The following is a 24128-nucleotide window of genomic DNA, read 5'->3' on the forward strand; positions in this document are numbered from 1 at the left end:
TATGACGAGACCAGGTTTGTCCCTGTTCAAAAATAACTTCCAGGAGATTCGCAGTAGAAAATATTTATGCAATATTTTGTGGAACACATCTTGCAATCGAGGAGAAAGGTTGAACACACTTCACAGCAGTCATCCTCTTAATTCTGAATCTAATGCAGACTTACAGATAGGGAAAACAGTATGTGTATGTAGTATCTGCAAGCAGCTGTGCTGTCCTTGTGACTCATCACACAGTCAAAACACAGTAGATGTTTACAATGGACATGGTTTGGGTAGTATTTTTAACATTTTCTCCGATTTGCTGACTTTTCAGCTGACACTGAGAGTTTAGTAATTAAGTTTTTCATCTGTGTGGCAGAGCAGTGCCATCAAATGCCAGGTCGTTTTTTTTTTTTTTGTTTAAAGTCATTCATTGTAGCTTTATGAGTTTTTGGAAATGGGAGTTATTTTCTTCACAAATATATGTGGTCATCCAAGCAGTTAAAGCAATTAACACTGGATAAAAAGTATTTATATAATGCCAGACAGACTTGTTTTTTTTCACATCACAGACATTTTGGTGTCCCTCTTTTTCCCTGAAGCTGCCACTGTGAAGGTTACTGGTTTGGGAAAGAGAGCGAAGTTCAGACAGCTTTAATTGTGGAAATGATATACTGAGAGACTTTGATGGCTGATCACTAACTCATCTATTAGTCATTAACTAAGAGCAAATTGAAGTGGGTTGTCAAGCAAGGAAGGGAAGAAAGGAAATAAGGAGGAAAGAAGCCGAGTATGAAAGAAGCTGTCAAAACCTTTACAATACGAGTCCAAATGCTAAAGTAAAAAAACTATGCACAAAACAATTTATTTTGTGCATGATGTGTGAGATTGCTGCGTCTTTTACCTCAGGCTGCTTTTCTTCTTCTTCTTCAAAATCAAGACAGCTTCAAGGATCGACACTGAGCAGGTCTGGTCAATTCAGCTAACGTCAAAGAGAGTAAAACGAGTGGATTACTGATGATAGCTCGAGGCTGCGAGGTCTCAGCTCTCATTTGAGCCTTTATCTCACAAAACTCGCCGTCAAATCTTAATTCAAACACTGAGAATGTTTCAGAGAAAGCAAAGCTAGGGGGTGTCTTGCAGGTAAATGGCTGGTGATTTGATGAAATGTCAGGTAGTTTAAGGAGTCATAGGATTATAAGGTCTCAATGGTACGCCATGTGTAAGTACGAAGCTATTGACTTCAGAGCACTCAGCAAAGCTCAACACCGCAGGGATCGAACCAACATATAGTGCAAGCACCGCTAAGCCTTTGATTTTACAAAAAGCTGTTGTAGAAGTCCTACGGAGTCTTGTAGAGTAATTAGCTTCACCTGGCAACTGACAATCACACTCAAGCACTAAAAACCCCTAAATGCAGCAAGCGAAGACAACACACTGACGTCTCTTTGTGAAGGAAAGCAGCACATTAGACAGCAGACACACAGAAAAAAAGCAGATGGCAAAGGAATGCAATCCAAAAATGATTCCTCTTCAGCTGAAGGACACACAGCAGTAAATAAGATCAAAACTTCCAAGGAAGAGCGGAGCCGTCCAATTAGGACGGCATTTACAATGAGACAGTGATGAAGTTGCTGATGATAATCTTATCCTTGTAAAGAGCGGCGGCACAATTCATGATTAAAAGGAAGGACATTATCTTAGAAGAGTGATCACAAGTGTAATCAATCTACTTCACGGCTCCCCACTGCGTTGTTCATGGCACAGCAAGTGCTAGCAAGAGGTTAGGAGTGTTAGTGTCTGTGGTTTTCGCTCAACCCACTCAAGTCTCACTCTTTGTCAGGTCCCCGAGTCAATAAACAAAGGGAAGCGAGAGGAAATTGGATGCAATTCAAGTGTTTCCCACTGTGTCCTGATTACACAGTTTGAACAGGAGGAGACAGAAATGATGCTCAAAAGAGCTACTGTATAGAAAAAGTACTTCTGTGCATATCAGACTGGAGTTAAAGGACATGGACATGAAACCCTGAGAGCTCAGAGTAAAGTGAGGAAATACCACAACTCTGCAGCCATTCTTTTCAAGCTTTGACTGAACACTTGTTAAAAAAAAAAAAAAAAAAAAAAAAGGCAACCATAGCACCAACTATTTCAGCGTTTTCAAGTTGAACAGGTCATGAGTTCAATTCACTGCCTATCAGGCAGAAGACTTGGCAGTCGCCGGTGTGCCATGTTCTCAAAAGTTTGCTGAATTTACTCCTTTGCCATTTGGTGAAGAGGGAACATTTGCTGTGGGTCACTGCGCTAATGACATGAAACAGAACGGCAGTAGTGTTTTATTCTGCTATCCATTTCTTTGTTGGTTTATTGCGTTAGCTGCAAATGCTCAGATATATGCGAATGAACATTTCTGGTTGTCAGAGTGCCATGTGCTTTTGAGTGTGTGCTGCAAGTCCTAAGTTCTCTGGCCTGTTTTTTGATGATGATTTGTCCTTTGTTTCTCTGCCTTCTGTTACAGTTTCATTTGATATTCACCTGTTTTTTCGTTGGTTAACATGGAGCTGGGGTGTAGGCTTGTAATCCTTCTGTTGACTTTTATTTTAAGTTTTAAGATTTCAATTTCAGGGTTTAAGGTTTTCTCGTTTGTTGTGTTGGCCTTGGCTCTCCTCCCAAATTAACTTCTATTTCTTTCTGTTAACATTTTAGCAACTCAACCCAAATAGCCTTCTCATGTCCTCCATTTAGTGTTATGTTACTCCCCTCACACCCTAGACCTTTTTGGGTATGTAACAATCAGTTAAACAGTGCTGAAGAGCAGGATATGACACTGAAAGCATCATATGAACTCAATAACCAACCTACACTGTAACAGCAGGGATTATTAAGTAACCTCTAATAGAAAATAGAAACACCGTCAGCCAGCCTATTCTGAATGTAATGAAACAGCTGTCAAAACATGTTTATATGACCTGAAGCTCTGCACAGTAAATGAGCTGTAACATTACCTTGCTCTTGATAGAGAATATATTAATGAAAAAAGAAAACAGTCCACCTGGCATTTTTAATATATGCACGCACACAAAAAAGCAAACAAACCAAATTTTGATTAAGAACACCTGGCACTGTTGTTTGAAGAGTGCATCCGGGGATGAGTGGTATGATTTACAGCTAATTCACAGCAAAGTTCCTGATTAATGATTCTGCCATATCTTGAAGTTTCTCCAAAAGAGAGAGGGGGAGAGAGAGAGGGAAGAAAAGTGTTAACAAACATATTGAGCTCATGGAGGCACTCCAGAGATGCACTTATTAGCTGGCGCTTCAGAAATGTTTTGACGTTACAAAGAGTAAGCAGAAAACTGTACTGAATCCACTGATTGTGTGAACAGAGGGTGGAATGGGCAGGGATAATGTGGTAATGGTATGCGTGTGTGGCGGTGGAGGTCTTCACACCGTAGTGGGGACTATAATCAGGCCACGTATGTGATGACTAGGCTGTGTGTTTGGCATCCCCTGTTTCACAGGGCTCCAGCTCCTCTAGCTAATGGGTGTAATAAAGGATTGTTCATGCTTCCGTCCGCTCATTTATTCTCATTCCTAGGGATGTGAGGGGACCGCTCCGGCAATCAGCCTCCACCCACTGGTTAATTCCAGTGCAGATTTATAGTCCTGCACAGACTGTATAATGGATGCCCGTGTGATTGCTCCTGCTTCAAACTCATCCTACCTGCACACAAATTCTCTGTTGTTGTACAAGGCTTTATCCTTACAACTGCAAGGGCAAGATTAAATTTTAATCAGCCGCTAAGTGCAATCACAGCCATGGTCCGGATACCAACGAGGCTACACCCAGACCCCACACCTAGAGCGAACAGGCTACAGCGGGGCTGTCATCTGTTCTGGCTCTGAGACAGGGCCAGGTCACTTGTGGCTGCAGTGGAGAGGAGACACGCTCCTGACAGACAGAAGTGACAGCTGTTCTGCTTCCCCAGCACAGTGTGTGTTGTATGAGAAGTAATGAAGCCAGGTGAAGGATGAAAACAGTGGGGGATGAAGAAGAGACAGAATTAGGGCCATAGTTTACTTTATTTCTTTACTTAAAATGTATCTCCCGTTTGGATGAAATCGTATCACCAACAAGTCTGAGGAGCAGTTTGTGATTCAGCCATGACGAAGAGAAAGCCAATCTCTCCTTCAACCAATTATTTACTCACTCACTCAGTCACTTCTTCATCTCTGGCAGATATAAGCATTCAGTCCCACTTAGTTTTCAATCATACCTAAAGCGTGTGATTTCATGCCTCCCATACACAATCCTTATAGAAGCAACATTCTGACAAGTGAACGAATAAAAAGGGAGGGAAAGCTATATTTCCCAGGAGTGTGTTTGGGAAAGTCAGACTACTTCGTGTTTGTATTCTCATTATTCTTCCTTATGTTTGGGAAGAGGTTCCTGGGACTAACACACGTTAAAGTTACAGATGGGGGCATGTGATCCTATATGATCGCATATGCAAATGCCCTTTATCCTCATAAGGCACAAGGCGTTCTATTATTCCATTAGTATTCTTGTATTCAGGTCATAGATTTCTACAGTTACACATGAAAGTTAGATTTTTTTTCTGCTTCTTTCTTCAGAAGTGCTCTAATGTGTGCTCGCCTTCGTTTTGCATGCTAAATCCTTTCCCTGTCCTCTGTCGTCTCGGCTCATCAGCACCTCAGCACTGTATCGAGCAGCTCATCATTAGCTCAACATTAGCATTACCTGTCTGAGAATAATAAGGATTAATTTTGTGAACATTAACTTCACAGTCACAGCCATTCGTAAGAGATTTTCAGTCTGATTCCTTCCAGATCTTTTAAGCCCGTCTGTGTATTCTACCCGGACTTCTTGCAGAGGGAGGTCACAGTCTTGCAGAGTGAGGGGTGAGGGGGGGAGAGAGAGCACTCCAGGTGTTGCCCTGGTCAGATGTCAGGCCACCTCTGCAGCACTTGTGGCCAGTCTTTTTGCACCAGTGCAAGGGTCGGACTGATTATAAGATCACTTTAATTGCGTGCAGGAATTTCCTGCATAGTAAGTGGAAATCGACTAAATTATGCATATTCCTGGACTGCAGTTCAGGCCCTGTTATTCTATTTTTTCTGTCTTTCCACAGAAACAGCCTAATTATAGCTTTGCTCCAAATGCAAAGACACTGAAGCTGTTACTTAAAAAAGAAGTAGTGTTTGCCATTTAGAAAGCATCTCTGACACAATGACATGCATGAGTCCTTACCGCAGAAACAAACTCTGAAACTAGACACCAGAAGCCGAGTACTCAGGCACCGCAGCAGGGTATGACACCACTTTAACTAAAGTAGAAGTTCTTTTGTTCTTGTCTACCGGACAGTGTGCAGAGTTGGCGAGCGATTAGGTTCATTTATACCATGGCAGCCACTTGGCAAGGATCACCACTCCATGTGGAGCCAAAGTAACACTAGAATGAGACCAAATGGCTCTCTCAATTGGAAGGCAGAGGGTGGCAGGAGGGTAGGGGGACTGGTGGAGGGTATCTGCTCAACATTTACCTAGTGTTTTATAATTAGATGAGAGCAACTGCTTGGGAGCAACGCGTCTGTTCCACTGTGATTTTCTGATAACAATTCCAAGGCTTGGAAACAGGCGGAGGAGGGATATAGATGGAGACAATTAGTGGCGCTAATAAAATATAAACCATATTGCAAGTGAAAAGAAGCGCACCATCAAAACATGCAAACTGGTGTCAGGGTGGAAGCTGGTCATGACAAATACTAATTGGTCCCAAGAAGCAGTAGGGCAACATGTGAAAACCTGCTCACATCTGTCAAATACCAACACTTGGCCAAGGAGAATAACAGCTGAGTGAGTGTAGATATATAAGCCAAGTATCATACTCAGCAAAGAACCCCGCCTCTGGCATCATAAAAAACTAAAACAAAAACACAGTTGTCTCACCACATATATTTTTCTAGCAGACAGGGATGATATTAGTAAGGGCTGTTGCACTGCACTGACTTCAACACACATAATACTCGTCTCTCTAAAATATGCTCCAATAAACTGCCACCCACTAAAGACCAGCTGGTTCTCATTCTAAAATACTCATGGCATCTCGCAGATACGCATGAAGAATCCACTGGCGTTGGCACCTTGATGCAGCACGGGTTAAAGTGGGCCAGGACCATTCATAACCATGTTTCAGCACATTCAGTTATGAGTAATTTAATCTGATAGGGAGTTTAATGGAAAATACTTACCAGCTGATGCCACAGAGAAAGTAACGTCACCGCCTCCTGCACACTCTGCACACAACCTTTTTGGTTCCCCTCTCCTTCACACAGGCAGATGTCAATACATTTGCAGTGGCTGTAATTCAGCATCTAGATAGCGCTACAGATGTAAATCATACCTAAAAGCGACATCTGCATTCAATAACATTGCAGGATGGTTTCACCGGTACAAGCTAACCTGCCAGCGGACATTTCTTTGACATAAAAAGACCTTATATATCTGAGATTCACCTAGGGCCACCCTTCGGTGTAGACTTGTCAAACAAAGACAGAGAGAAAAAAGGGAACTCCCTCAGTTGTGTGACTGCTAAATTTATTCCTGTACAAAGAACAGACTGGCTTGATAGATTTTCCCCAACAACTGGGATATTTCCAGATTCTGTGTCTCCTGAAATACAGCTATCTCCCAAGAGGAGGAAAATCTAACGGAGAACTGAAAAAAAGACACGATATGATGCTTTTGCGTGAACGCACTCACAAACACTTGCATAACAACCCCCCTCCACACACAAACACATACACACACATACCCCGAGACCAGACAAGCACACAGAAGCACCATGTCAAGCACTCTTTGTCCTTTTTTTTCATCAGCTTTCTGTCAGTTCCCTGATGAATTACAGCTCTCAGGTACAGGAAGTAGCTCATCCTAATCCCACCTTTCCTCTCATTCTCGCTCTAAACATATTCTACTATTGATTAAATCACAAACAGTCCAAAATGTACTCTATCTAAAAACAGGCATTTTGATATTGATTACCTCTGCGCTATTCCCTCAGGCTGCTTCAGTTTCAAGGCACTCCTCAGAGGAAAACTATTTTCAAATCAAATTCACTTTGTTAAGCTGCTTTTACTCTAAAATGGTGCCGAGTCTGTGGCAAAACTCGTATTTACTTCTTTGTAGATCCGCTTATGCCAGACTATCTGACATGAGCAAGCTTTGGGACCTCACTTTAATCATTTGGCACTAATCAGTCACTGTCAGGTTTTTTTTTCTCCCCGTTTTTTGAGGAAACTCTCAGCAGGTCTCTGTTTGACAGCAGTCACTCCCTCTGCAGGTTTTATAAGTGGTGGTGAGAAACTGACAAGGGCCAGTGATACACAGAGTTAGAGTGACACGTCGATGACACTAATACAGTCCCACTCTTCGCCTCTCCTCACATTATCCATTCTCTGTCTGATCTCTGTCTAGGGCACCCACAGTTCAACCCAAAGTTTCTCTGCTTTTACTTCTGAACTATAGTTTTTCCTATTTTGGAATAAGCTATCTTTATCTCAGAAATACATCTTATTGTAATTTATGTTTGTACATCCATTCATAATGCACCACTTAATTAGATCAGAGTTGTCATCCTTCCTTCCATCCATCCGGACAACTTTCTTCACAACACTGGCATAAAAGTCTTTCTGGGAGATGCACAGAAAGCATACCACAATCCATCCCACAGGTTTTAGGACTACACTTTGCCTCTACCTAGATGGACATGCTTGGATGTTGACCAACGTCATTCCTCATACCCAGTTTTTTCACTGTCTCAAAGGATGAGGCCATCTCATTTTGAGGACATCTTATAGTTTTGCATTTTCTAATTCGTATTTATTTTTATTTCATTTTGACTTTTTGTTTTGAATTCAGTTTAGTTTCAGTTTCTAGATTTGATAATTGTTTTAACTCAATGTAGTTTTTATTATATGAAAATGTTGAATTTTAGTTTAGAATGTAATAGTTTCAGGGTTAGTTTGAAGTCTTTTTAAATAGGCAAGATTTAGACCTTCCCCTCACCCTAACAGGTCACAGTATTTGGCTGCCCCTCCCTGCGCCTGGTTCTGCTGGAGGTTTCTAAATGGGAGTTTTTCCTTCCCGCTGTTGCCGGGTGCTTGGTTGGCGGTTTGATTGTTTTCTCTCTTATTATACGGTGTTTATCTTATAATATAAAGGACCTCAAAGGTGCTTTATATTAACTGTTTTTGTGATTTGGTGCAATGCACATAAAAGTGAATTCAAATTGAACTGAGTAATGTCTGAAATGTTTTGAATTGCATTTCCTGTAGACATGAGTGTCAATAGATGCATTCATCAGTGCCTCGTCGACAAGATGCAATAACATTTTTACCAAACTAACAGATAATAAAACTAAGACTAGATACCATGGATGGATAGTTAGTCTTCCAAGTTAACCTCCTATGACCTGGCGTTCAACCATGTGGACATCACATTTTGGGTTGTCTAGACCAAAATACTAAAGTTTGCCCTACAAGGGCCTGATATCCACTTACGAGGACATTATACTGCCACTGTTCTATCGAAATTTAAAATGAATGACCTCTTATGTGGATCTCATTTTTCTCAGAAACATAAATCAGGTAAAAAAAAAAAAAAAAAAAAAAAAAAAGTAAAATCAGGTAATTCTTTGTTTTCACATTCATCAGGTCAGCCCAAATAACAAAGAGAAATTGAAAATGCATGTCATGAAAGAGTTCGGGTCTTAGGTTAGTTTTTCAGTTGTTGTTTTTTTTTTTCTTCAAAACTCTAGTTTTTATTTTTATTTTAGATTTTTTTTCCACATCTAGTTTTAGCTTTTAAGTCCATTTTTAGTTTGCTGTAATAACCAAGATCAGAGATGCATCGATCATCGAAATGTATCAAAGTGCTCTGTCTTTTGGTTCTGCTTTTTCCTTTAAGTTTACAGTCTAGCATCACACCTGACACTACACCAACGCACCTGTTGATCTCACTTGCTAGGTGTGGAACCAAATGTGTTATAAATAATTAGCGATCACTTTGATGGAAAACTGAGCTCTTAAAAAAAAGAAGATTAAGAGATAATTAAGTTTATCCAGTAGCACCAAACCAACTCCCTCTATATGCATGCACAGGTTCGGTCCAGCACAACAAAAAAGATTCACATAGGGCCTCTGCTGTGTTTTGTGGGCTAACAATATGGGGTATTATACTAACATCTGTCTATAAACTATCCAATCTCTAATAAAATTGTTTTTGCCAAGCGGTCCCTTAAGCGTTTGCCCACAGCCAGTACTATATACCGCATGTAAAAATGTGAGTTTGGATTGCACCCGTGCTTTCTAAGCCTGTGTATTTATGTGCAATACTTTCAGCCTTATTAAATCAACCTATAAATGCAGTTTTATGTTTCTCTACAAACAAGTTAATGAATAAGACAGGTGTCCCCTCCCCCTGCTTTTCCATTCTGTCAGTCTGCTCGTGTTGAGACAGTGAGGAAGTAGGACTGAGTGCGAGAGGATCTGGGTTGTGTAGGAGGTGCTGGGTTGACTGCAGTGCTGCGGGGGAGAAAACACGGTCGCCGATCCAACCTCGCAAAGATTGCATCGAGTTCCTGCTGTGAACTTCTGCTAGCTGCTGTTTCACAACAATGTCTTGCGTTGCAAAAATAGTTTGCATTCTCTCACATGCTCATATTGAAGCATAGAAAATGAACTTCGCTAAAATTTTAAGAAAGCGCCTTTCATTTTGCCTTCGACTACAACAAACACAATTCGTCATATGGAGATTACCACTTAACCAACCATCTCATCTCAGCTCTCATCCGTTTCTTGTAAATCAATTAACCTGCTAAACACGCTTACCTCAATTTCTAATGCACTTGGACTTTTAAATCGATTTTGCAATCCAATGAAATTACAGTTACACTTGGGTGTCAGCTGAAACGCGCCCTACATTGATGAGACATTGATTTCATACTAGAAAGGCTCGAGTTTTTAAAAAGCCACTGTGATGCTCTCATTGCTAATGCAGCCAATTAAAACGAGGCCTTTGTAACTGTGTCAGTGTGTCAGTGTGACAGTGGCAGCGACAATAAAATCGCTGCGTGACTCGCCACAGTGGACTCCAACTGTCACCCTATGCAGCACATCAACCCAGGACAGGCAGCAAAGGGCTCTTTGTTTGCCTGGCTAATAATACTGGATGCAAATTGCTCTTTGTGTTTTGAGTTTTCTTTGAATTTGAGCCCTCAGGAATCGCCACTAGATGCATTCACAGAGCTTCTTATCACCGTCTTCCCTGGAGCCTGCCCATGCGAGCTGTGGCGCAGGTAGGTGTGCGTGTCAGCTTTCCCATCAAATGGCTGGCAGGCCAGGCTTATCACAGGAGCTGCAGGGGGTGCCCAGTGACCTGTGGAGTGACACCCAACATGGCTGCCTCGTCTAGGGGGGGCTTTGTGTCACCCTGACACGCTCGCACACACACACACCTGCCACCCCCCACCCTCCACCCATTTTCTGTACACAGACTGAAAGCCTGACCTTTGAGAACATAAGTCATTCTTCCACACAAGCGTGCATTTGCAATCATACATACCTGTCACAGACAATCCAAAGCTCTCGAGTCACAGGAGTCATGCAGAGGTTAATGTATAGAAGCAGAGGCAGTAAAAGAAAAAGAAAAAAAAAAGGCAAAGAGGGTGAAAAAAAGTTTGTCAATGAAAGCATCTCCCACAAGAACTCAAGGCTTTGTCGTTTCTTTTCATCGAATATAGATGATACAGCCGGGCATCTCAAACCTTCAGATTTTTCCAAATGTCACTGGCAATGATGAGGCTGATACTTTATTACTTTGGGGGGTGGGGGGTGTCACTATATGACACAGGCAAGAAGCAGCATGTGTGTACTGTCAGGTCCGCTTTCATTTCACCAGTGGCAAAATTGATCTTTTTCTCATAGCCACGGTGTTCACAGTCGCACTGACTACACCCACAGCAACGTAGAGTTAAATACTGTTTACACAGTTCCTACAGTTATTGTGCTTTATTTTGCATTTTGTAAAGCAAATACTGCTGTTTAATACTGCTGCACTTTTTTCCGAATTCGTCCAAATCAATTTCTTAGTTTTCAGTGTTGTTACTTATATAGCATCAAATCACACCGTCAGTCACCTCAAAGTCCTTTATATTACAAGGTAAAGACGCTACAGTAACAGAGACAATGAAATGACCAACCTATGAGCAAGCACTCGGAAAGTGGGAAGAAAAAACTTGTTTTTTAACAGGAAGAAATGACTGGCACAACCGGGCTCAGGGAAGGGCTGCCATCTCCCCCGACCAATTTGGGGTGAGGGGAGGGAGAGTACAAAAGACACAATTAATTAAAATAATAATTAAATACAAAGTGGAGTGAAAAGAGTTAAGTGAAAAAGAAACACTCAGTGGATTATGGGAATCCTCCAGCTGCCTAGGGCTCTGATCTGGTCCTGATTTGACTCTAACGATAAGCTTAATCAAAAAGGAAAAATTTAAGCCTAATCTTAAAACCGGAGAGTGTTGTAATTAAATTTGTTAATAAAGATGTAGACGTACAAACCAAACATTTTTTTCCTCCATAATACGGCAAATAAACTTCAACTCAAATTTATGAAGGTTTATCATTAATCTTTATCTAGAGTATCATCTAGAGCATGTGGGCGTGTTATGACTGGGTTTTAATGACAGCTTTTTTGTTAATTAGTTGCTGACTACAAGAGGGGGACACACTTAATTATATCCCCAATTACTCTTTTTAAATCTCCATCTGAATGTATCTGTATCCCTAATAAACTTTAATGAATGCAGAGCTGTGAACAGTGCAGGTTAGCACCATACAAGAGGACAGTGACTCTGGCTGCCATCAGCTCAAATAACACTAAGCCAGGTGCAACAAGCCAAACACACCAGCAAGTCAGCGCTGGGAACTGACATCAGCCTATCTGCTAAAGGCACCATGTTTGATCTTGGTTAATTTCCCTGGATACAATAAAAAAATAAAAAATAAAAAATGTCACTCCACCACTGCCTGTGTTGTGACACTACAAACAATATCAAACTGTCCACAGATTTTGATTCCACTTCCTGGATTTCTAAATTCTTACTTCTGCTGGTATACAAGCAAAAGATAACTTTTTTTTACATCGCTTTGTGGTTTTTAAACGTGCAGATGGTTTTTCCAGCACAAATCCATCCCAGCATAGAACCAACTCTAATTGGAAAAGAGGGGAAAATGCATTCTTATGAATAGCAATAAATTAATGAGGGCCCTCCTGTCTGCTTAAACACAGATAATCAGCTAAGAGGCACCCTGGATGCAGATGCACAGCCCTCTGTGTGCGCTCTTTGTTTCCACCAATGTTTGTACTGTGGAGAAAAGCACAAGCTGTCAGGACTGTTCACAATTACACTTAATACACACAGTAAGTTGTGATCATAATTTAGCAGTCCAAAGTCTTGCATGAAAGCCTGCACTGCACACGCTGACATACACACAAACAAACACATATATACTTGCAGTAATCAGGCACAGACAGAAACCACTTTAGACAGAGACACAAACAATTCTGAGAATGCACACACATTTCTGTGCACACATGCATACTGATATTTTCATAAACAGTCGAGCTTGTATAGTCTATTTGCACGTGTGCAAGGAGAAAAAAAACAAACAAGGTGCTTGGAAATGCATAATGTCAGGTTCTTAGATATCAAGTCACAGGTGGTAATAATGGGTCTGAGAATTATGCCCTCTTTGTCCTTTGCTTTCTTGTCTGGATATGGTGACAAACAAAAAGCCTGCAAATTATTATTACTTTTATAAATTAATACCAGGCCACAATAACCTGCAGCATCCCAGCTCTTTACCTACGCACAAACACACCCAATACACGTCAACAACAACTCCATCATTTTACTGTGGATTCACTTCATTAAAAAGATGTCTTGGTTCATTGGGAATTGCCAGTGTGATACTCGGGCATGTACTTTATTTTCTCTACCTGATTGAAGTCGACAGCCTTTGATCTCGATGAGAATGTGAAAGTAAAACATGCACTAAAACAAGGCAAAGTACTACTGCGGGATGATGCCACGCTGATGTCATCTTCCAAAGGGAGACTTGCATAGTAACTAAGTAAGTGGCTGAGATTGTTTTGTGATTCCCATGCTCTCAAAGGCAAATGAGCTTATGCACTCAAGGCAAGAGCGCTGAAACAGGAAGGACAAGACTTTAAGGCTTTATGGTAATAAACTTGTGAAGTTTAAGCCAGGTATTATGCTCACAGAACCACGACAGTAATTTCCTTTAAACCCAATCATAATTAACCACTGTTTAATTCAAAATGAACTCAAAATGATCTGAAGGACAGTAAATTTGATTATGAATACCATGTGTGTGTGTGCTATTCATGCTGTTTACAATTTATGGCTTGCGCCGTCTTTGCCGACATACTGTACATTACTGTACTAATTAGGGATGTCACAGCTTCATGCATACATCGTTTTGATTTCATGCATCATATAAAGAGTGGCAGAAAGTTAGCAGTATCCTCCTGACAGCAGTCACCTTCAGCCTTCATCAACAACCGTTTCTGAAATATATAAATATATACTCCTAACTCCTGTTATAGTTATTTCCTTAAAATGAGTCAAAGCACGATGCTCTGTTGCAAATCCTAAACTAGCCAATCAGTATAGTAGTAGTTTGTGTATTATTGTTCCATATCAATTCATATAACTCATCCAAAGTAATTGATGCTATATTTGTACAAACTAAAATAAAATGTAAACTTTTTGTCTAGAAGCAGGTAAAAATGATTGCTTTTCAGCATTTAGCTCTGTTTATTCTTATTTGCTTAGGATTATCTTCTCTACAACTCTCAGATGAGCCCTTGGTGTTCGAGTCAGGCTGGGTCTATGCATTGTCCTTGCAAGAGGAGTGAATGCAGGGGCGAGTACATCACTACCCTGTTCAGGTTTCCACCAGGCTGCTGCTGCTGCAGGGCATGCATGACTTATCATATTTTAGGGGTACAAAATAAGCAAAGGTAGGCCAAGACTAACAGGAAGCTGACAAAAAGATCACTAGCTTTTAACTGCATCCAAAGATGGACGTCAAACCACTTCAAAATCTATCCGAGTACCTCTAGGACTTTGTTTGCCTTTATAATTGGTTTCTTGTCATATCTGTACACATATATTAGATAAAACCCTCCTATCACAGTCCTTGTCTGAATACCTCGGCGCAGTAGACGGCCAAAACAAGAAGTTCTACATCTGATGGCCAGCGGTGATATGTCGAGAAATTTATTCTCAGAGAAAGAGCTTTAGTTTACTAAAGAAAATGGCATGTCATGGTTTGTTTGTGCAGCTTTTCCTCGGTGATTGCCGCGAGTCAGATGAAAGAAATCGGTACAGACAGGAGCACATACAGGAGATAAAACTAATTTTGAAGAGCCTTGTTCATCTTGGGTTGGAGAGCGGCATGGAGACAAAGAGGTCCAGGAGCAAGATGTGTGGTAGAAAAGGTCAGTTGGGTTCTTATTGAGATAAGAAACAGATGAAAAGGAAAAAGGTCACTTCATCAGCTCCCTCTTGAATCCCTTTTGCGCCTCCATAGGGAGATTTCGTGGAAGAACTGATAAAAACCCATTGACTTTATGTCTTGTGCCAAATGTAGCATCATCTGTATCTGAGGAGCAGGGCACACATCTCCGTGCAACAATGTGCACTGAGGATTTTAATTACATTTTTTAATTTCACCTCATCGAAAACATTGTTTTTGAAAACTAATTTGAGCTACTGCAATTTGAAATGCACAAGCAGTCATGCAATTGGATATGTGATTCTCACAAAATTAGACTATGAAATCCCCAGTTACATTGTCAGTGTGAAGCCAGCATGAAGCAGTAGTTATGCAACAATCTCTGCAGTGTTCTAATAAGTAGGGAAATACCATTAGATGCTCAGAGTGACACTGACATTTTTTTTTTAATATTACACACTATTTATGCATTTGCCCACGTGCCTGCACACGTTCGAAGCGACAGCTTTAAAAATATGGACCTTTGTGTTGTTTAGGAACAGTAAAAGTGTCACCGAAAGCCTGGATTATAGCTCAGGCTAATCTTTCCAGGGTGGACACAAGATCAATCAAGCAGCACATTTTTCCTCTCTCCTCCCCCTCTTCCTTCACTCTCATCAATTTTAATGGTTGAGGGACATCTTTCAAAAGAAACATAATGGGACAAGAAGACAGATGAGAACATTTGTAGTTAACTGTCTGGAGATAGTGCTGAAGGTGTGGTGGGGGGTTCGACAGCCTTAATGTACCATCAAAGCATTCACAGGCCCCTGATAGAGGCATACCTATAAAGCATTAACGCTGTACTAAAGGCAACTTTTTTCAAGGTGTGGACCCATTTACTGAAGACTTCCAAACAATGTCTTCCTTGTTAATCAGTGCAGAGTGTCATTAGTCAGTTCAGTTGTTGGTCTATGATAAAGCCATGTAATAGTGGGGAAAAATGTTTATCACCCTCTACTAGTTTACAGATAAACTAGTAGAAAAAGTCGATTCTTGGAGTGAAACCAACAGCTGAAATCAGAGAAGTTTAGCATCTGTTTGAATCTATTCTCAAACCATTCCTGAGTAGCTGGCCTCTGTCTTGTGCTATTTATTTTTTATATCACACCTGGTGCTTTTTCAGTCTTCATTCCATATTTAGTAGTGAGTCCAACTAAGTTGTACTAAAACTGACCTCCAGATTAATTTAAACCTGCATTCTTAGAAAGTCAAAGAGAAAGAAACAGAGTGATTTTTTCAAATTAACTCATTCACTGCCAGCCATTTTCAAATCAGGTAACTCCCCACTGCCAGGGTTTTTGAGCATTTTTACTCATTTTTGAAGAGCCACAGAAAACTGTGTGTTATGATCATATAAACGCTGAACCTACCAAAATGAAGAACAGACTCTCTTCTTTCATCCAAAAAAAAAGCTTGTTTCTACCATTTTCCATTCTTTAGTAATCAGCTGTAGAAGAGAGGTGGGTTCCACCAAAAATGCCTGTTTTGACCAAAAAAAAGGGAGAAAACGAGCTTTTTGTGAAAAATACATTTCAAGCAGAAAAGTGCCTTTGACACTAATATTTCTTGCTTTGTGACACCTCTAACATATAAAATTGTTTTTCACTTCTATAAAACAGAAATAACACTGAGAAAGGTTATGTTTTATCAAAACAATTTATTTACAAATATATGAAAAAATAAAATTCACTGACAAGCTGCCCGAGGTTGTATTCTAGCCCCTCCCATTGAAAAACGTAATTGACGTCTATAGATGTCAATGGCAGTCAACGTAAGTTTTTCAATTGACGTCTATAGACGTCAATGGCAGTGAATGAGTTAATTAATTAATTTAATTATTTTCAAATTATATAATCACTTCAAATTAGGGCTGTTCGATATAATGATATATATCGGATGACGATATAAAAACATGTATAGTTTCATTTTATGCTATCGTTTGTTTCGTGGTGTCACAAAATAAACTGTTTACGGCAATATTTTTTCATCTTTTTGATGGTCACTGTAGTGCCTATATTAATTTCTTAAAGTTTTCTCTTTCTCTTATATTTTATATAACCACACTACAGACAGGAAGCGCCTATTTTTATGCCTTGTGGTTAGCAACAATGAAGGTAACAGCATTGCGTGTCCGCTTGTTTATGTTCCACATAAACTTTTCACAATAAAGCTCAAGATCCTGTTGAGACTTTTCAAAATAAACTGAATCACGTGAAAGAGCAGATTATTTATGGATGAGAATTCAAAAAGAGCCGCCAGGTGCTAAAAAAAATAAACCTTAGACTCAAACGTTAGAAAAGGCTTTTCCCCGCAGCACGCCGTGTAATAAATACTCACAAAGAAAACGGCGGCCGTTACAACTTATGTCTAAAAATGTATAGTTTCATGCATCGGTTAAAACACTCGACTCCAGGTACATGACGCACAGCTGGAAACACTTCCCGCAAGACGAGCTGCCCGAGATTCACAGAATTTACAGAAAATGTTACATTTTTGTGATTTATATTGTTATCGGGACGATAGAATTCTTATATCGGGATATGAGATTTTGGTCATATCGCACAGCCCTACTCCAAATCCTAGTGACTTGATGACTAGCCAAAAGAAACGAAGCAAAAAGACCACAAGATGGCAATGACAGCTTCAGAAAAAAACAAAAGGGGTTCCCCAGATGTGACAACTTTCATCTAAACCTGACATTTATATGACAGTCATTTCTTTAAAAAAATAGAAAAAGAGGTCAAGTGTCTTACAAAGTCAAAATAACACAAAAGTATGCTGGTGCACACTATTTATGTATCAGGTGCAGCTTGCTAGCCATTTCTCAGGAAGTTTGGCTCTTGGGAAAACTCTTCAACATTTATTGAATACATACCCATTACACACATGGCTAGTGGCACTGCAGAAGCAGGAGCAACTCATCTGTGTCCCCCCCCTTAGATTGCCTCTAGTCCACAGGTTTCACATCTGATGCTACTACACAAAATAGAATATCCACCCACCCAATTGCAGGACCACCATACTGGGAATTGCCTTTTGCCACAGAAAGCATAAACTCCAGATCTGCTTCATTTCACATCTGTCTGTCCCATCCTGTCAACCATGTGACCCTGCTCAACATGACATCGCTAAACTCTGAGATTCCATTACAGTGCAGTTGGCCTCCTGCACGCGGTCCCACTCTAAAATTCATGAACACTGCTTTCTGTTTTTTTTTTTATATCTAGAATATTCACTAACCATGTGTTTTTGTTTCCTGGAGAAACGTGTGTATGTGTGTGTGTGTGCGCGCGCACCCAAGCTGTGGGTGCCTCATTCTCATTCATATGCATCAGCAAGTTATCAGGGACTGTTGTGCCTCATTGAGCTGAGAAGCTGCTTTCCATTTATTTCTCAAATGCAGTGGAGAGTGATTCTTCTCCTGCCTAATAAAACTTATAAAACTGGCTATACTATACTGCTTTCAAAACTTCTACTAACAAAAAAAAGCGAGGCTCATTGGGCAATTACGAAACACGATAATGAAATATGGAGAGTGTGCCGTGCAGTGCGAAAGGTGAAATTCATTACCCAGCCACATTTGGAGCAGCTGGCTGCTACAGTAGATAGTGGTGGCTCACTGGGGAAGTTTTGAGACCTATTGTAGGTGGATTTTTGGTTTGATCGCAATGCCATTGCAAAAACAGCTTTTGTTGAAAGCCAATGCAGGCTGTTCCCGCAAAACATCTTTAACTCTACACTGCATTCCTCATCTCATCAACATCTGCCATCCTGCTAATTAGGCCCAAAAAGCCACACATCACTGGGTTTTAGTGGTGCACAGACAATGTGTGACACTCACGAGGGGAGCTCATGGACACAATGGGAATTTCAAAACCCTGCTAGATCACAGAGCGAATCGGAGTTTGTTACAGTCGACAAGATAGCCTGAGCACCCACACGGTGGAAAATATATGCTGTAAGAATCTGCCTGACTATAGCTTTTGAGTATAGCTGCATGAGTATGGGTCTACATGCTAAATGCATAAAGCAGTCTACTGTTCGGTCTACAGGTTTTGCCTTCGATGACAAAAGTGCCGTCACTGGGAGGTTAACTGGAGTGGAATCCCACAGAGATCAGCTGGAGCAAAGGTTAAAAGAAATGCAATCAAAGAAGATGAGCAATCAGAGGACTCAAACAGAGCAGTCAAAGACAGAAAGATGGACAAGCGTTAATCGGTTGGAGTATAAAAATAAATGTGAGACTGGAAAGTTAGAAAAAGAACAAGGCCACAAGAAGATTGCTGTGTCTTATCCCTGACCCAAGAAAGCTGATTCAATAAACAAAGAATCTCAGCTCTGTGAGATAGCTTTGCAGGCCAGCCGACAAAGGTGAAGATATTTTCATGCAGAACACCTGCAGCCGTGAGAATAGAAGAAAGGGGAAACGGAGGGAGTGCGAACGAGAGAGCGAGCTAGTCATAAATCTCCCACAGCTAGCAGGGTCAGGCAGATCGAGAGAGTGTCAAAATTGTTTCTAGACGTGAAGGAAAGGGGAGAAAGGTGGCTAACCAACCCCTGTGACTGTCTCCTGCTCTTCAAATCAACCTGCCACGAGGCTGGTCAGTCACGCTGTGACACCAGCAAGCCATTTCTACCTCATTTGCATACACACACTCACATACTCTGCATAATAATAGTAGAGTGGCATAGCAAGCGTGTGTGTGTGTGCGTACAATTCTAGGTGTGTGTGCATTTCTGCACAACAGAAACACAACCAGAAGACAAAAACAACAACACGAGCTGTGAGAATGATGGGGAAAAAGACATGTAGCAAGGGTGAAAGCTAGACAGACAACATGTAAGAAAGACGATTAGATTGCTGGTGGCGAGAGCGGTGAGTACAGCTTTTTGCTGTCACAACATACTTTTCCTGACTGTAAAAACATTGTTTGGCATTCTCGCAGGGAAAGCTCTGCTACTATAGGAGACTTGCCTCACTGTCCATCATCTTCTACTTTTGGTACCCATCCTGCTGTACACCGTGCTTATTTGTTCACAGAGGACATGTTTGAACGTGTGCATGGAAGTGTGTTTGCAATGCAGTGAAAAGAGGTGGTTTCAGGGTTTCTCACTGGTGAAGGAACTATACACTTCCCTTCTATTCCTTCTTTTTTCACCTCCCGTGTCAAGGATGCTTCACCCGCTCCTGCTCCTTTCCTCGATTTCCTTTTCACCCTGCATCATTAACAGCTTACTCTATATTCCCATCTCAGTCTTTATCCTCCTTACTCTACATCCTTTCTGCCTTGCCTCCCACAGCGGTGGTCAGAAAGCAGCTGCTGATGTTGCAGCTCACACCTGACCCAGCTCACTATATCAGTGGGTGGACAGATATGCCAGAGAGATCCTGTCAATGGCAACTGTGCCCTGGAGACTGCCCCACTTGGCGGATACTGAGCCCCTTCTGCTAGACTACTAGAAAGGGGAGTCAACACTATTTCTTAACAAGTGGTGCAGAGAGAGAGGGACGCAAAAAGCCAAGATAAGCACCAAGGCAGCACTATTTTTACGATCCTTCTGTGGCGAGGCAGGCGCTGCAGTGGCTTCCTACTCATCCTTCGGGGTCCCTTGACAGTTCTGTTTGCTAATATTAAACAGGCCAGTAGTGTGTGCAACTTCCTCTGCTGCTGATCTTGAAGCTTGCAGCCCACCTTTAGCGTAGCACCCTTTTCTGACCATTAAAGCAGCTCAGAATCTCGCTGACAATGTTCAACCTCTTAGTTTGGCAGCATCTCGGGGCGCATATAAGCCCAAATCTACAGGCAGTGGTTAACCAATGCTGGTTTACCTCCCCCGCTTCTTCTCACCCCATTGCTTCACAAGGGTAAAGAGAGACATTTCACGTCTAATTAATGCACGGGATGGTTGTATAAAATGGCTAATGAGGCTGTGATCACAGCGGCGTGAAGGCAGGCACTACTGCTGGGGAGGGGGATGAGGGGGGATGAGCATGACTCCACTTCCAGGAGACACATTGCTTCATAGTTATTAGCCTGTCATAGGAAGAGGGCTAATGGGGAGAATGGAGGTGCTTGTTTATGTGTTTGGCTCCACCTCAGTCAGTGAGATGTGTGTCCTCCGCCTCTTTGCCTGTTTCCTGACAAAATGCTCAAGCAGTTGCTTAAAAAAAAAAAAAACTTCATGCTGTTTCATCAGCTGTGTCAGCCTTGAAAAAAGAAAAGAGCACATTAAGGGAACTGATATAAATGTGCAGTCAGATGAGCAACATTTGCTCGAATGTAGGCGCTGTTACCTGTGAGAGCAAGACTATCACACTCAAGTGAGCCAAAAGAAATATAAAGAGAACGACTGCTGGTACAGCACTGAAGTGTCTAATGAAAACTTTTCATAAAATACCACAAAAAAAACCCCTTTGGCAATTCTCGCTGAACATTATGAAAGAAAGAAATTGGAACAAACACGTCATGTAGTAGAAACCAGGTGCTACTATTCTATTAAAAAACTTGCTCCCTCAGCACAGCTCTTCGAGCAGGATGAATGGACTGCACACTAGCTACTCTCTGAGAGACTGCTCATTACTCAAATCACATCTGCTAGTGAGTAAGAAGCCCCTCTCTCCATTATGCTGCCTCACTTTCATAGTGCAAATATATTCATTTCAATCTTCTACGTGAAATGCCCTGAACGAGGCTCCGGACTTGAACTGCTCTCTTCAAAACACGCACAGTGAATCATCCACACACACACACACACACAGACAATATTCGATACCAAAGTCGGTCATGCCTCACCTGTGCGATCTCATACAGAAGCTTGTAGTGTTCCTCTCGCTTCTGTAAAGTGCACAGATTGCAGCCCATTATAGCTGTCGTGGAAACGCCAGGCGTCCAATTCTCCCCAAGTAGTGGTGGTACGGACACAGGGGGGTCACCCTCCACACCGGAGCGCTGGTTCTCATCAGTCACTCCTTAGCGAGCATCTCTTTTCAGGCATCCCATTCACACATTCAGGCAGTCACAAGCAACCCCAGCTTAGAGGAACAGAACGCTCCAGCTGAGCCTGACAGAAGAAGGTTCAGATGTGAACAGCGGCAGTGAAGTAGCGGCGGCCGTTTCAGCATCAGCCGGAGTGTCTCCTCTATCCCGCTCCCTCTATTTCAGACTCATACACTCACACGCGCACACACAGGCGTGCGCACAGGCTCATACACCAGGGTTGTGACTCGCGCTCACTGAGACACTCCCCCCTTTTTCTTCCTCTGTTTCGGCGCACATGAGCACACTGATACCAGCTCATGAATAATGAGGAGAAGACGCTGTGATATTCATGAGAACAGCGGCAGGAAGGGAGGGGACTGACAAAGAGGGAGGAGTGTGCTGGAGCGGGAGCGCTGGTTCATTAAAACTGAGGCACAGTTACACAATGCGCTCCTTTGTGCGAACAGCTCCTGTGAGAAGCTTGGGCAGGGCTGACTGCACAGAGACGGGCAAGCGGAGGGTGTCTGAGGCTTATGTGCGACCTACCTGCATGTAAGGCTTTTCACTGGGTTTATCTGCTTCGCGAGAGGAGGATGTGTTGCACTTCTGTCGGAAATAAGGAATTACACTGGCTGAGGAGAAGTAAAGCAGTAAATGCTGTTTCAACACATGGTTTAGTTCATTTACTAATAAAAAAATCATTTAGTGCTTGTCTGTTTAATACATATCACTAAATTATTTTGGTTTTGGACCTTTGGTAACACGTTTTAAGAGTTTTGTAAACCCCTTAATTTTTACGATAATGTTTCGTTTTCTCTGATTTTGCTGCTTTTCTCTGCGCCTTATGTGTTACTCAAACCAAGAAGCCTTCTGTTTTTTTCCATATTTGTATTATACATTTATAGATTATATTTCTCCAACTGTTTCTAGAAAATTGATAATAGTAGGTGCATAATGAAGAGGGCCAATCAGTTTAATGAACACAATATGACATATTTGTGAGGAGTATGCACATTTCCAACTTTGTCAAAGTTAAAAAAAAAATCACATATTTATAACTCCGGCACCACTGCTGTTGCTGATAATGGGTGTCCCCACAGCAAAACTGGCAGCAAGTAAAGCCACAGACCTCAGAGACGATTAGGGCTGCCACGATTAGTCGACTAGTCACGATTACGTCGACTATCAAAATCATCGACGACTGACTTAATAGTCGACGTGTCGTTTGAAGCTTTGTAAGATCACAAAAGACGCAGGAATGAGTAGTAGGATTTAAGAGTGTAATAACGGACTGAAACAGAAGATGGCAGCACTGCATGTACAAGGATGCCAGCTGCCGTTAAACCCCGAAGAAGAAGAAACTGTCCCAGAATTCATAGCGCGGCCCAGCTCAGTTTCCAACAATGGTGGCAGCTAGTTAGTTTTAATATTACTCTTATTATTCTTTCTGGGTCTCAAAATAAACGTTTAACATATTTTCAGGCGAGAATGTAGCTGTGTAAACCTCAAATATCTGCTCAGTTTATCAAGACACCACATATTTTCAAAAGCGCTCCGACGTTTTCGGAGACGTCTGTTACCCACTAGCTCGTTAGCGAGCCGGGGGCAAGGCTCACTAGAGCCGTGAGAAAACCGGACTCCCGGCAAATCGTTTTCAAACCCACCGCCGTCTTTCGCTACTCAGGTTAAACATGATATATAAGTCACTTAGATAACTTAAAAATGTTATTGTTTGGCCTTTTGTAGTATTTTATTTGTTCCTGAGTAAATCTGTTTGGCTGAGATTAAAGTTATAGTTTTTACACAGCTGAATAAACGTCAAGCAGATAGCTGATCATCAGAAGTGTGAGATGCTCCAGAATATATTCCAGTGTCCTGTTATATTTTAGATAGCAAGGAGTTTATTAAACTTCACCGAAACAATCTGCAAATTTCATTAAAATTTAATAAACTATCATCTTGTCTTTATTTTTAGTTAGCACCTTAAACACTTAAAGCTGTAAGCTAATGATAGTTATATAAGAGCAGATGCTGCTGGTGCAATAAGCTGTACGCTGTATGTCCAATGGATGATGATCTGCAGCCCTAGAGATGATATATCAATCACCGGCTTCCCTCAAATTGTGATAATTGCAAGACAATAAACCTTGGCTATTGTCTCACTAGCAGGAAGCTACACAAGAAATGAGCAATAACTGTTAACAAATTGGCCTCCGAGCCAACATTTCTGCAGAATAGAATGAAGAGTAGATGAGTGCTCATCAGCTGGCTACTGGGCATCTAACCCCCCAGGGAGGCCATAATCCGATTTTCTGGGCTTTAATTTTGCTTCACTGCCTGGAGGCAAGCCAAACAGAAATCACCATTGTGATTAATACCTTCCACCGTCTTTTCCTCTACCATCGTCTCCACCGCCGAACCGACCTCCCCGCCCGTCTCTCGTCGCCCTGAAGAAGCCACGAGGAGTGGGTTTTCTGCAGTTGCCAGGCAATATCAAATCCAT

General features: G+C 41.6%; 1 protein-coding gene across 2 annotated transcripts in view; it reads right to left on the bottom strand.

The window, feature by feature from the left end:
• Positions 1 to 24128, bottom strand: part of LOC113026517 (PDZ domain-containing RING finger protein 4) — a 121742-nt gene that overhangs the window by 25567 nt on the left and 72047 nt on the right. Inside the window, exon 1 of one of the 2 annotated variants that reach the window (XM_026175393.2) lies at positions 21440 to 21875. The exons of the other annotated variant lie outside the window; for it this stretch is intronic. Within the exon in view, the coding sequence (XP_026031178.1) occupies positions 21440 to 21508 (69 nt within the window). The 5' untranslated portion in view covers positions 21509 to 21875. Of the gene's footprint in view, positions 1 to 21439; positions 21876 to 24128 lie in introns of those variants that run through there. 2 annotated transcript variants of the gene reach the window in all.

The sequence above is a fragment of the Astatotilapia calliptera genome, chromosome 7, assembly GCF_964374335.1.
Source record: "Astatotilapia calliptera chromosome 7, fAstCal68.1, whole genome shotgun sequence".
Lineage (NCBI taxonomy): Eukaryota > Metazoa > Chordata > Actinopteri > Cichliformes > Cichlidae > Astatotilapia > Astatotilapia calliptera.